Genomic DNA, 12,925 nt, shown 5'->3' with positions numbered 1-12,925 from the left:
TGGCGCCTCCCAAAGGTCCTGGCTGCCGAGTAGTGAAGGAATAAACTGAAGTAATTACAGCAAGAGGGTGTGTTCCTTACACGTAGGCACAGAGACAGCATTTTTATATAATTTCAGGCCGTGAGCCTAGGGGGCTTATTCCGGCTCGTGGAAGGGGCAGTGACCTGCTCTCGGTCTCTGCCAGGAACTGCTCCTGGAGGGGGCGGGGCCAACATGGCGCCGAGCGCCGGGTGAGCGGCGCTTTGGCGGTGGTGAGAGGCTCTTCCTGCGCTGGGCGCTCGACTGGCGGGGGCGGGTCTGAGTGGTACCCGGGACTAGACCCTTTGAAGGGCCCGTGTGGGGACCCGGAGGAGGACGGTTGGTTGTGTGTCCGTGCGCGTGGGGACTCTGTGTGTTTGCATTGGAGGGATGTTGGGGGGATGAGGTGGGCTCTCTATGCCTTCTTTCTCGCTGTACCCATTGCCTGGGGACCTTAGACCTGCTTCCCTGCTGGGGAAACTGCTACACGGATCTAGGTCAAGTTATTCTTCTGGGAAGCCTTCCTGCCGACTCCACTGACCTGAGATTTCCTGAGGCCGTGGCGTGTTATTTGAGCCTGTACTGGCAGAGGGTACCGCGAGGTATTGAAGGAGTAGTAGGAGTTCGCCAGGGAACTGGGACATGACCGCCTCCTGTATACCCGGCTCCAGGCACAGAGTATGTTGAATAAATGTGTTCCCTGCAGATAAGACTTATAAAAGCGGGGGAGGAGACCTGGGATGGTTTGAGAAGAACTAACTTGTATTTCGCTCCCATCTTCCCGCCCCTCCAACAGGCCCACACCCGCCCTCCACGTACACCTCGCAGTCAGTCCAAAACACCTTTGACATTAGTCTTCCTAATGCCAGCTTGAAGCGAGCCCCTTTCCTTTTGGACACAAAGTAGATTCCAAGCTTGGGCTTATATCTTGTTCACTTGATAACAGTGGTACTTGAGGGTTTAGTGAGCACCTAATTCCTAAGCCTTACAGTTCATTCCTTTATTCAGCAGATATTTATTGAGTATCTAGTGTGTCTCAGGCACCAGTCCGGGGTCTCAGAATACATCAGTGAACGTAACAAAGATCCCTGTCCACACAGTGTGGGAAGGGGAGATGTGGTGGTGATAAACAATAAGAGATAATACAATATGTATCAGCAGATGTTAAATTCCATGGGAATTTTTTTAAAAAAGCAGAGTGGGGGTGGGGTGCAGTATTAAACAGGGTGATGGGAATAGGCAGCCAGGGAACATCTGGGGAAGAGCATTCCAGGCAGAGGGAATAGAGCAAAGGTTTGAACAGCAAGGAGGACAGTGAGGCTGGATCAACGTGGAAGAAGGAAAGAAAGGAGGTCAGAGATGTGATGGGGAGAGAGTAAATCACGAAGGAGCTTGTAGACCATAATAAGGATTTCGAATTTACACTGTGGCACATTGGGAGCCAGTACAGGGTTTTGAGCAGAGAAATGACCCAATGTGGTTTATTTTTTGACAGAATCACTCTGGTTGCTATGTTGGGAATAGATGTAGGGAGCAAGGACGGAAGCAGGAAGACCTTATCAGGAGGCTACTGAAGTTCCCCAGGGGATAGATACTGGGAGCTGGTCACACAGTGGGAGTGGAGGATCAGATTGGATCACCTGGTGGATTTGCTTTGAGGGCTCACATAATGAATGACCGCCTGGATGAATGGTGTTGCTATGAAGATGAGAAAAGCCGAGCCTGGAGCTGGTGGGGTGGGGGTCATCAGGAGTTCAGTTTAGAAGGGATTCTAAGTAGCCAGTTTGATATACAGGTCTGGAGTTCGGAAGAAAGCTGTGGGCTGGGGATATAAATTTGCCATCATCAGCCTATAAGCGATACTGAAAGCTGTGAGAATGGTTGAGGTCACCAAGGGAATAAGTATAGCTCATAGCTGTACAAGGACCAAGCCCAGGCCACTGCAACGTCAAGCAGACGAGGAGAAGAGGAAGCAGCAGCAGAGGAAACATAGAGAAAGTGGCCAGTGAAGGAGGAGGAAAACCAAGAGAAGGTGGAGTAGCAGTGGTGTCAAGACAGTGTCTCCAGAAGGTAGTAGGCAACTATGTCCTGTGCTGCTGAGAGGTTGAGGAAGATGGGGAAGGAGATGGGACTTTGGATTTGACAATGTAGAGTCACAACTTGATGAGTGGTTTCAGGCACCTAATGGAGTCAAAAGCCTGACTAGAGTAGGTTCAAGAGGAATTAGAGATAAGACAGCTCTTTCAGGGAGTTTTGTTGCAAAGAGGAGCCAAAAACCCCCAGGGTATCGCTAGTAGAGAAAGTGGGATGAAGAAAAGATGTTTTTCTCTTTTTAAAATTATTTATTTATTTATTTTTGGCTGTGTTGGGTCTCCATTGCGGTGCGTGGGCTTCTCATTGCGGTGGCTTCTCTTGTTGCGGAGCACTGGCTCTAGGCACGCAGGCTTCAGTAGTTGTGGCACGCGCGCTCAGTAGTTGTGGCTCGCGGGCCCTAGAGCACAGGCTCAGTAGTTGTGGTGCACGGGCTTAGTTGCTCTGCGGCCTGTGGGATCTTCCCAGACCAGGGCTCGAACCCGTGTCCCCTGCATTGGCAGGCAGATTCTTAACCACTGTGCCACCAGGGAAGTCCAAAATTTTAAAAAAAATTTTAACTGTGAAATACACATAACATAAAACGTACCATCTTAACCATTTTTAAGTGTACACGTTAGGGGCATTAAGTACATTCACACCCATCACCACCATCCATCTCCAGAACGCTTTTCATGTTGTAAAACAGAAACTGTACCTATTAAACAATAACTCCCCCTTCTCCCCTTCCCAGCTTCTGGCACCCACCACTCTGCTTTCTGTCTCTATGAATTTGACTACTCGAAGAACCTCATATAATTGGAATCATACAGTATTTATCCTTTTGTGACTGGCTTATTTCACTTAGCACAACGTTCTCAAGGTTTATTTGTGTTGTGGCGTGTGTTAGAATTTCCTTCCTTTTTAAGGCTGAAAAATATTCCATGGTATGGGTGGACCACTGTTTTGTTTTTTCAAGATGGGAGAAATAACTGCATTTTGTAGGGCTAATGGGAGTGATCTGGTAGGTCGAGGAATTGACGATGATGCAGGGATGGGGGGGGATGCTGGAGGGGTGCTTGAGTTGGGAGGGGCATGACCAGAATCTCTACAGTGAAAGGGAAGGCAGAGCATGAGGGCGCCCGTGCTGCTCAGCGGGTGCACGTGGTGGTGGGAGCCTGGGGAGGTCTCTTCTGATGGCCAAAAATCAGGGAGGAGAAGAGGTGTCAGATGAGACAGAAGGAACCTGGGTGCACTGAAATGTAGGACCATCAGGCAGCATTAAGGGCCCGTTTGAAGTTCGTGGCCATGAAAAAAGTGCACATTGGTCAGGATGGTTGTGCATTTTCTCATCACATTCAATTGTAAGGGCACATAGGCTCAGACAGGGAGAGTTGTTTTTAACCAATGTTGTATTTTTGTCAAGTGTGAATAATGATGCATGATGGAGCAAGACACGTGAAAGCAGGCACGTTAACAACCTTAGGGAAAAAAGATGCTTTCCACATTTTACAGAGAATAAGCCCAAAGCTGGGAGAATTTAAGTAGCTTGCCCAGGTAACATAGCTAGGTAGTGCCGGGGATGGGATTTAAACTGAGAGCTGAGATCATTCCGCTATACCTCACTTGTACTGTGCCTGGCGTAGAATCAGCTCGATAAATTGTGTCGAACTGGGTCCAAGTGCTACCTCCTCCTGTTCAGCCGGTGCTGTTCACATGGGGATGGACAAAGGGAACCTCCCGAGCCCCTTCCCCCCTCACATCTCCACTGTTCTCCCTTTGTTGCGGCCCCTCCTGAACCGACAGCCCCTCTTCTTGGGATGTCCCTCTCACGTTTCCTCTCACCCCCCTGCCAGGGTCTCCATCTCTCCGCCCTGGGGCATCTTCCTTCAGGGGAGGGGAGGAGGGGCTCCAGAATGGCTGAGGAGAAGAAGCTGAAGCTGAGCAACACCGTGCTGCCCTCGGAGTCCATGAAGGTGGTGGCCGAGTCCATGGGCATCGCTCAGATTCAGGAGGAGACCTGCCAGCTGCTGACAGATGAGGTCAGCTACCGCATCAAGGAGATTGCACAGGTACCCTGGCCTCACTGCACTGTATGGAGGATGCTGCCCAGGCCGCCTTCTTCCCCAGGGTCTCAGGCTGACATCTGTCCTCCCATCCCTAGGATGCCTTGAAGTTCATGCACATGGGGAAGCGGCAGAAGCTCACCACCAGTGACATTGACTACGCACTGAAACTAAAGAACGTCGAGGTGATGGGAATGCACAGGACTGAGGGGGCAGGGTACTGAGACCTCCCATACGGTACATTTGCCTCAGCCAGACCTGCCTGCTTGGGCTCCCTTCTCATCCCAGTGTCTCTCCGTCCTGTTGTAGCCACTGTATGGCTTCCACGCTCAGGAGTTCATTCCTTTCCGTTTTGCCTCTGGTGGCGGCCGGGAGCTTTACTTCTACGAGGAGAAGGAGGTTGATCTGAGCGACATCATCAATACCCCTCTGCCCCGAGTGCCCTTGGATGTCTGCCTCAAAGGTTGGGGGAGGGGAGGGGAGAGCAGGGGATGGGGAGCAGGGAGGGGAAGGAGCAATGCGTATGGGTGTGAGGAAGCACGCGGTGAAGGAGCCCTCAGTGTGAGATCCCTGGTGAGGAACAGGAAGGAAAGCATGCATCCCTTAGTGTGGAGTGACTTCCTGATGTCTGCGCTCAGCAGTTCACCTCGACACCTTCCTTCCTCGCAGCTCACTGGCTGAGCATTGAAGGCTGCCAGCCAGCTATTCCAGAGAACCCACCCCCAGGTAACCTCCGTGCCCAAAGTCCAGCACCCACCCCTCTCCTTCCTCCTCCCTTTACATCTCCTGCCTTGACTGCTTTCCCACCAGCTCCCAAAGAGCAGCAGAAGGCTGAGGCCACAGAACCCCTGAAGTCAGCCAAGCCAGGCCAGGAGGAAGACGGCCCCTTGAAAGGCAAAGGTCAGGGGGCCACTCCAGCTGACGGCAAAGGTCAGTACCGCTGGGCCAGGCCTCTTGCCCCAAAGCCAGATGGTTATTTGTGAAGTGGGTGAGGTCAGGGCAGAGGGCAAGACCTCAGGCCAGGAGCCCCAGAGAGGATCAAGAAGCCCAAGGGAAGCCGGGTCTCCTTGGGTGGGGGAGGTGAGTGTTGAGGTTTGTCTGGTGCTGAGGCCTCCTCTGGAGCTTTCTTTTCTAAACCTGTCTTCCCACTTCACACAGGGAAAGAGAAGAAGGCACCACCCCTGCTGGAGGGGGCGCCTCTGCGACTGAAGCCCCGAAGCATCCACGAGTTGTCTGTGGAGCAGCAGCTGTACTACAAGGAGATCACAGAAGCCTGTGTGGGCTCATGTGAGGCCAAGAGAGCGGTGAGGCCCCGCCACCCGGTCCTGGCTTTACCCCTTCGAGGCCACCCGCGCCCCCCCCACAGTGTCGGCCCCTCTTCACTCGCTCCCCTCCCCCCACAGGAGGCTCTGCAGAGCATTGCCACGGATCCAGGGCTCTACCAGATGCTGCCGCGCTTCAGCACCTTCATCTCAGAGGGGGTGAGAGGACGCGGGAGGGGGGGACCTAGGACAAGGTTCCGGGGTGAGGAGGAGGGAGAGGAAGCTCACCGGAAGGGTCCCGCTGCCCCATCGCTTCTCTCCCCGCAACCAGGTGCGCGTGAACGTGGTGCAGAACAACCTGGCCCTGCTCATCTACCTGATGCGCATGGTGAAGGCGCTGATGGACAACCCTACTCTGTATCTAGAGAAATACGTGAGTGGACCTGCCCGCCCACCTCTCATCCCAGGCTCTGGGGACCCTGCCACCACCCACAGGAGACCATTTGTCAGAATCAGCTGACTTGAGGCTTCTCCCTTAGGTGCATGAGTTGATCCCGGCTGTGATGACCTGCATCGTGAGCAGACAGCTGTGCCTGCGGCCAGATGTGGACAATCACTGGGCGCTCCGGGACTTTGCCGCCCGCCTGGTGGCCCAGATCTGCAAGCATTTCAGCACAACCACTAATAACATCCAGTCCCGGATCACCAAGACCTTCACCAAGGTGAGCCGTTTCCCATCACTACCTGGGGTCGTCACCAGAACAATGAGAGCTTCACTCAAACCAGTGTGGCTGCAGGAAATGATGCTGAAACCCAGGGGCAAGGGGGCAGGGGGACGGGGACTGGGACTTGAGCTGCATCTCTGATGTCTTTTTTTTTTTTTTCCTAATTGTGTGATTCCATTAACTTAAAGTTCAAAAACCAGAAAAACTAATCTCTGGTGGTAGAGGTCACTTTGGGGAGGAGAGGGTGGCTGGGAAGGAGCTGTCATGTCTAAATGGTTTACTAGGAAAATGTGTGTATGAGAGACTTTGGTCCTTAGTAGTTAGCTTTTCACACCCCTTTATTTGGGTTTATTTTCCATCCCCTTACAGAGCTGGGTGGATGAGAAGACCCCGTGGACAACGCGCTACGGCTCCATCGCAGGCCTGGCAGAGCTGGGACATGATGTTAGGCCCCAGCGGGGGGGAGCCCTGGGGGAGGGGAGGGATCGTGAGGTCAGAGTGGGCAACAGCCCCCTGACCTGGGAGACCCTGTGGTGACCCCAGGGCCCCGGCTTCTCCCCTTCTCTTCCAACAGGTGATTAAGACTCTGATTCTGCCACGGCTACAGCAGGAGGGGGAGCGGATCCGCGGGGTCCTGGATGGCCCTGTGCTGAGCAACATCGACCGCATAGGGGCTGACCACGTGCAGAGCCTCCTCCTGGTGACAAAGCCCCACCCCCACCCTCCCCCACTTCTTCTCGCTGATCCCCCTCTCCACCCCCCACCACACACACACAAGGACAATGTTTAGCAAACATACAGCATCTTCCATTCATCTATCCCATCTTCGCCTCTTACGTTCAGGGCACACCTCAGAGTCCCATATTGTTTCGCAGCTGGAAAAACAGAGGCACTAAGGGGTTAATAACAAATAAGAGTCTTAACTCTCAGCCTGTGACTTCAAGCCTGCACTGCCCCTGATGCTTCTGCACCACTCTGGCCCATTCTGTGCAAGGCACATGCCCTGTGGACCTTAGATATCACCAGTGTAATTACTCAGCAAGTTCTCCACTCCCACCAGCCGGTGCCCAAGTTCTCTATGAAGAAAAACCACAGCATTCCTTACACACTGATAACCCAGCACAGCCTGGCTTCCAGCAGGAACACACTGAAATAGTGGGTGACCTCCTTTCTCACCCCTTCCCCCGTCATGATTCTCAGAGTCACTGCCCTCCCTCTACCTGGCTGCTCTTTGCCTTCTCTCTGCAGAAACACTGTGCCCCTGTTCTGGCAAAGCTGCGCCCACCGCCTGACAATCAGGATGCCTATCGGGCAGAATTTGGGTCCCTCGGGCCCCTCCTCTGCTCCCACGTTGTCAAGGCCCGGGCCCAGGCTGCTCTGCAGGCTCAGCAGGTCAACAGGACCACTCTAACCATCACTCAGGTCAGTACAGGGTCCGGGGAGGACAGGTGAGCAAGTGGTAAGGTGAAAATGAAGAAAAACACTGCAGTGGTTCCCATCCAGGCGGGACTCACAGACACCACGAACTCGGGCACACACACTGACTTTTGTAAAACACAGGCCCCCTGAGTCAGCCGTCTTTGGGGGTGTCTAGGCCCCCTTTGTGATGATGTCCCAAACCCAGTGAGACCCACGAGGAGCAAGAGGAGCCCTTCTTTTCATAGCTGGTATCTTTCGTAGATGGTGACGTTTTCTTCCTGCTACTTCTTCCTACAGCCCCGGCCCACGCTGACCCTCTCACAGGCCCCCCAGCCTGGCCCTCGGACCCCTGGCTTGCTGAAGGTCCCTGGCTCCATTGCGCTGCCTGTCCAGACACTGGTGTCTGCTCGAGCTGCTGCCCCGCCTCAGCCTTCCCCTCCCCCAACCAAGTTCATTGTCATGTCATCATCCTCCAGCGCCTCATCCACCCAACAGGTATGTGGAGCCGTGTGGGACCAGGGATGGTGGGGACTGTCACCATGTCACTGATTATTTGGTTGGAGCAAGGGAAGTATCCCCCGGCCTCGGGTGTGGGAAGAGTGCAAGGCAAGCGGCACTGCCTTTCTCCCCACCCAGGTCCTGTCCCTCAGCACCTCGGCCCCTGGCTCAGGCTCCACCACTACCTCTCCCGTCACCACCACCGTCCCCAGCGTGCAGCCCATCGTCAAGCTGGTCTCCACCGCCACAAGCGCGCCCCCCAGCACTGCCCCCTCTGGTCCTGGGAGTGTCCAGAAGTACATCGTGGTCTCTCTTCCCCCCACAGGGGAGGGCAAAGGAGGCCCCACCTCCCATCCTTCTCCAGCCCCTCCCCCGACCTCAGCCCCCTCCCCGCTTGGGGTCAGCGCCCTATGTGGGGGGAAAGCGGAAGCTGGGGAGAGCCCCCCTCCCGCTCCAGGGACTCCGAAGGCTAACGGCTCACAGCCCCCCGGATGTGGCTCCCCTCCGCCTGCGCCTTGATGCTGTCACACGTCTGCTGACCTTCTTCTCTCCCCTGTACTCACTCTCTCTCGCTCTCTCTCTTTCTCTCCCTCTTTCTCTCCCTCTCTCTCTTTCTCTCTCACACACACACACACACACGCACGCATGCACGCACGCACGCGCGCTGGGTGGAAGGAAATAGTAGTCAGCTTCCCCCACGTGACTTTCTCTTTCAGTATTGTACAGTCAGTTCCTCAGAATAAAAGTTTGATTTTTAAATTGTGATCCACCTCAGTCCTTCCTGGGTCAGATCCCACGGACGGGCGGTTGAACCCGTGGAGCCCCCTGCTCTCTAGGACTCAGGACCCTTCCAGCCAGAGCCACAGCCACAGGCCAGGATGCTGGGAGAGGAAAGGTTGTCCTTCTCCTGATGCACAGATCACTCCTTTGCCACCCGTGTCCTCGTTTGGGAGCCTCAGATCCGAATGACGTAGGCGTCGCTGTGGCTTAGGTGTCGCACCCACTTGTGGGGATTGGCGTTGCCGCATGGTCTGAACGCCAGCCTGAGGAAGCGAACCTGGAGGCCAGAGCATGTGTGCCGGGGAAGTTCAAACGAGAGACTGGCGGGGCCCAGCCCCAGAGGAGGAGCCGAGGTGGAGGGGCCTTGGCCGGGAGGCCCGGGGAGGCCCGGGACGTCCATCTGTGAGGGGCAGAGGCAGGAGGAGGGTGCTGAAGGCCTCAACAGGAAGGTGGGCAGGGGAGCCGAGGGGCCAGGAAGCTGACCACACGGACCGACCGCATTAGGAGGCTATGGGTCAGGGCTGAAAGTGGAGGTGGGAGGAGAGGGCCTTCGAGACTCAGCGGCTGATACCTGGAAAAGGCCTGAGAGCTGAGAGCCTCCCTGCACCCGAGGAAGGTCCCAGCGAAGGGCTCCCTCCCCCAGCTCTGCCTTCTGCTCTGGGCTGCTCAGCTCCTGAGACAGGCTGGAGTTGGGAGAGGAAAGGTGCTGGGTTAGCCCCTGCCATCCCACAGCTCCCACTCTCCTCCCCCAGTGCCGTCCTGTTGTCCGGAGAAGCTGGTAAACCCACCCGCGGGCCCACGGTGCACACACGCTCACCTGACCACCCCCCGTGGCAGGGGAAGGTGCAGCCTGACGTTGAGAGCCTGGCTGCAAGGAAAAAAGGACCAGAGTCAGCCCCAGGAAGGTCGTGACGTGTCCCATCTTCATTACTGTCACGACTGCAGTTCTGCACAAGTGCCACCCCACCCCCTTCCCAAACTCTAGTGCCTCTAAGCTGGATTCTGAGGCTGGTGGCCGCACCTGAAGGTGGAAACAGCAGGTATCTTGGCCTTGTCTCCTACCCTACGTAGCTGGACTACGCTTGGCTACCCCCACTTACCTCTTTGGGGGCAGGTCACATCGTAACTTCAGATAAACCTGGAGCCTGGGTGGGAGGGCACAACACCGTTACTCAGGCCCTATCCTACCGGCATCTCACCATCCCTCACACAGGGCCCCCACGTGTGGCTGTGTGGATGTTGCCCCAAGACAGAGAGAGAAGGGCTGAAATCCACCCAACTCCACGAGGCATTACATTCATGGAGCTGGGTCCACTTGTGGGGGAGGGTGCCTTTACTAACTCGGAGCCAATATCACCACCACCACCACTCCTTCACAGCCAGTCCGAGGGGTAAACAGATACGTGCATATATGTGCACACACACACACGTACATGCGTACACATGTTGGCTTGGGCTCCAGAGAACTTCTAGAACGGGGAAACGGTCTCACCTGCCTGAGCCTCGGTCCCAGTGCACGGAGGGAAAGAGCCGGAAGGGGAGCGGGGAGGGGAGGTCATCTGAGAGTTGATACCTCATCACCGTCAGCTGAGACCAGAGAGCAATGGAGGTGAGTTTGGTCTCCTCACACCTGAACTGCCTCCCTTCCCCTCGGTAGGTGGAATATGCTAGGCCAGCCCGATCCTGACCTCACCGTGAGGTGGCTGCAGGCGGAGGATTCGATGAGATTCAAACTCATCCAGATGCACCGAGCTGTGAAATGAGACCTCATCCACCCGAATTCCTGGCCCATAACCTGGAAAGAGAGAAAGACCCCTCTCCTAACCCATATTTTGGGAGGGGGTGGGGATCTGTCTCTAACTTCCCTCCATGAAAACTTTGACAGTGACCTCGACCTAGGAGAGAAAGACCCACTTTCTCACCTCTCAGTTCTGACTTCCCCACACAAAACTCTTCCGTCAAGCCGATGCGCATCTCTGTCAGAGGAAGGAACAGAAGAAGCAGCTGCCAAATACCCCATACATGCCACCAAGGAGCCTGTCCCAAACCCCACCCTGGTCCAGCCTGCAGGCTGCTCACCAGAGCCGCTGGGCAGAAAGCTCTTGAGTCGTATCTCTCCCTGCACGTCCACCTTCAGCAGCGAGCCCTGAGAGTGACAGGAGGTCAATGCCCAGACGTGACCTCCCCGACACACTTCCCAAAGGCCGCCTGTCCTCAGCCGCAGGGCTGGGGGCCCGAACTTACGTTAGAGGCTATCAGGACGGACAATCTCTCGACCACATCCAGAAACACTTCATTCTTTTGGCTCTAAGGAAAGAGAGATTTGGGGTTTGATCACCCTGTGTTCTAATGCGGACAGGCAGAAAGGACAGGACAGTGGAGGCTGGAGCCCTGGGTTGGGGACGCGGGTAAGGAAAGGGATCATCCACGTCTAGAGAAGGTGGAAAGATATGCTGGGATCTTGGACTCTGGGGGCTGAGAGAAAAATCAGAGGATCTGAACCCATCAATCCCTCCCTCACCTGGTCAGAGCGGCTGGACAGCACCGGGCGGCTGGCTGCACTGCTGGGGGCCACTTTGCTCTGTTGTGTCTCAGCCCCAAACTGGAAATCATCCAAAGCAATCAATCCTCACGTATGACACTTCCCACTAACCCTCCTCAATCCTGGCCTCATCTGTCCCTGGACTGACCAAGCCAACGCTGCTGAGGTCAAAGAGGCTGAAGGGTTTGCTGACCACAGCCTCCGTCTGGATGAAGTTCCTCAGCATCTCCGTGGATGTGGTCTGTACATAACCATAGTCCTATAGATAAAGGAAGGGCAGTCTTTGGGTGGTCGGGGGGGAAGGGGTGAAAATGAATGGACTCAGCCTCCCAACCATGGGATGCATCTTCAGGGAACGGGGGACAGGGAGGGACATCCTTGGACCTCACCAGCACTTCATCCAGAAGTTCGTAGACCAGAGCCACGTTGCGGGAGATGGTCGCCTCACCCAGAGAGCCACAGTAATCACCCAGGAGCGTGGCTAGCCTGCAGAACAGGACGGAGTGTGCATACCCTCCTCCTCTCTGACCCCCACGCCCGTGTGCCCAGCCCCGCCCTCCTCACCGGGAGAGCAGCTCTAGGAGGCTGAAGGGAGAAATGTTTTCTGAAGTCGTGGCCACCAAATAGAGGCCGCTGTGTCTGATGTGAATAAAATGACGGTCATCGTGGTGCTGAGGCAGAGGCAGGGGGAAAAAGCATTAGCAAGAAAGAGTTGTGGTGATTCCTGGCCCATGAGACCTGGGCTGGTATCCTGATTCCCCTACTTACTAGCAGCGTGACTTGTGCCACATACGAAACCTCCCCAGGGCCCAGCTTCCTAATGTGTAAATGGAGTTAATAATAGTACCTACTCCAGAGTGGCTGAGGATTGAGACGTGCGGGGAGCTGTGCCTGGTGCATTGTGAGCGCTCAATAAACTTCTATTAATATTATTTAGAGGAATGTACCCCCCAACTGGAAGCTGTCAAGGAAACAGCCCTGGGAGGAGGCGCCCCCCACCCAGACCCACCAAGCGCATCCCCTCCACCCCACCCCCGCCAGTGGTTACCATGACAACCGGAGACTCGTCTCCAGGCAGTCCCGTCAGCTTCCGGTAGAAGAGCTCGGCCACATCCCGGCCTCCGCTGTCTCCGCGGACTGACCGGGTGGAAGGACAGCTAAGGAGCTGGCGACACTGGCTGGCTCGGGGGCACTAGTCCCACCCAGCCCCTCCCCCCGGCCCCGCTGGCCAAGGATACAGTCCTTGTAGATGAGCGGGTCCCCCTTGGAGGACAGAATGAAGAACTGGGAAATCATGGCCGTTCTGGAGAGTAGACCAGGAGACAGCGAAAGTTGGGCCTGCCCCGCCCTGCGGCCCCGGAACAAAAGGACGCGAGTGGGCTGGCCCTTTAAGAGCGATTCTCCTTCGACCGCGGGAAACCCGGCGCCCGCCCAAGCCTCGCCCAGCCTTTCCCTCCTGACACCCGCGCCGCTCCCCCGTCACTCAGCCCAGATTCGCCCACTGATTGGTCGTGGCAGGGGCCCGTGGTGAGTGGGAGGGGCGGA

General features: G+C 55.8%; 2 protein-coding genes across 5 annotated transcripts; one reads left to right on the top strand and one right to left on the bottom strand.

Moving 5' to 3' along the window:
• The first annotated feature begins 198 nt into the window (after window positions 1-198).
• Window positions 199-8,817, top strand: TAF6 (TATA-box binding protein associated factor 6). 4 transcript variants are annotated; one of them, XM_022587870.3, is made up of 16 exons: window positions 199-251; window positions 516-696; window positions 3,945-4,160; window positions 4,253-4,339; window positions 4,464-4,617; window positions 4,824-4,880; window positions 4,965-5,084; window positions 5,313-5,458; window positions 5,558-5,635; window positions 5,748-5,849; window positions 5,956-6,138; window positions 6,511-6,585; window positions 6,716-6,841; window positions 7,390-7,563; window positions 7,858-8,055; window positions 8,197-8,817. In XM_022587870.3, the coding sequence occupies exons 2-16, from the start codon at window positions 661-663 to the stop codon at window positions 8,575-8,577; spliced, it is 2,133 nt and encodes a 710-aa protein (XP_022443578.1). In that variant the 5' UTR covers window positions 199-251; window positions 516-660; the 3' UTR covers window positions 8,578-8,817. The 4 variants fall into 4 exon arrangements, with proteins under 4 accessions (XP_022443578.1, XP_022443579.1, XP_022443577.1 ...); XM_022587869.2 differs by lacking the exon at window positions 199-251 and adding an exon at window positions 264-357; XM_022587871.3 differs by lacking the exons at window positions 199-251; window positions 516-696 and adding an exon at window positions 261-357.
• On the bottom strand, window positions 8,753-12,791 carry AP4M1 (adaptor related protein complex 4 subunit mu 1). Its single transcript, XM_022587873.3, has 15 exons — window positions 12,619-12,791; window positions 12,429-12,517; window positions 11,945-12,051; window positions 11,770-11,866; window positions 11,529-11,639; window positions 11,360-11,440; window positions 11,083-11,145; window positions 10,918-10,984; window positions 10,761-10,814; window positions 10,527-10,633; window positions 10,331-10,425; window positions 9,939-9,983; window positions 9,656-9,706; window positions 9,410-9,521; window positions 8,753-9,238 (listed from the first exon to the last, which is right to left on the bottom strand). The coding sequence occupies exons 1-15, from the start codon at window positions 12,674-12,676 to the stop codon at window positions 9,014-9,016; spliced, it is 1,362 nt and encodes a 453-aa protein (XP_022443581.1). The 5' UTR covers window positions 12,677-12,791; the 3' UTR covers window positions 8,753-9,013.
• Window positions 12,792-12,925: the final 134 nt, after the last annotated feature.

The sequence above is a fragment of the Delphinapterus leucas genome, chromosome 15 (genome assembly GCF_059928025.1).
Source record: "Delphinapterus leucas isolate spDelLeu-1000000601 "Yukka" chromosome 15, BTC_Dleu_Yukka2, whole genome shotgun sequence".
Lineage (NCBI taxonomy): Eukaryota > Metazoa > Chordata > Mammalia > Artiodactyla > Monodontidae > Delphinapterus > Delphinapterus leucas.
The sequence above is the reverse complement of the archived record's forward strand: the minus strand, read 5'-3'. Positions and strand labels throughout refer to the sequence as shown.

What these genes read in the sequence shown, in the direction of transcription:
- TAF6 (XM_022587870.3), top strand. Translation starts at nt 661, where the DNA reads ATGACCGCCTCCTGTATACCCGGCTCCAGGCACAGA. An exon ending in GCACCTTCATCTCAGAGGGG is followed by an intron (nt 5,636 to 5,747) that starts GTGAGAGGACGC and finishes CCCCGCAACCAG; the next exon opens with GTGCGCGTGAACGTGGTGCA. An exon ending in TCACCAAGACCTTCACCAAG is followed by an intron (nt 6,139 to 6,510) that starts GTGAGCCGTTTC and finishes ATCCCCTTACAG; the next exon opens with AGCTGGGTGGATGAGAAGAC.
- AP4M1 (XM_022587873.3), bottom strand. Translation starts at nt 12,676, where the DNA reads ATGATTTCCCAGTTCTTCATTCTGTCCTCCAAGGGGGACCCGCTCATC. An exon ending in TGTCCAGCCGCTCTGACCAG is followed by an intron (nt 11,146 to 11,359) that starts GTGAGGGAGGGA and finishes CTCTTTCCTTAG; the next exon opens with AGCCAAAAGAATGAAGTGTT. An exon ending in CTGCCACGGGGGGTGGTCAG is followed by an intron (nt 9,522 to 9,655) that starts GTGAGCGTGTGT and finishes TCCCAACTCCAG; the next exon opens with CCTGTCTCAGGAGCTGAGCA.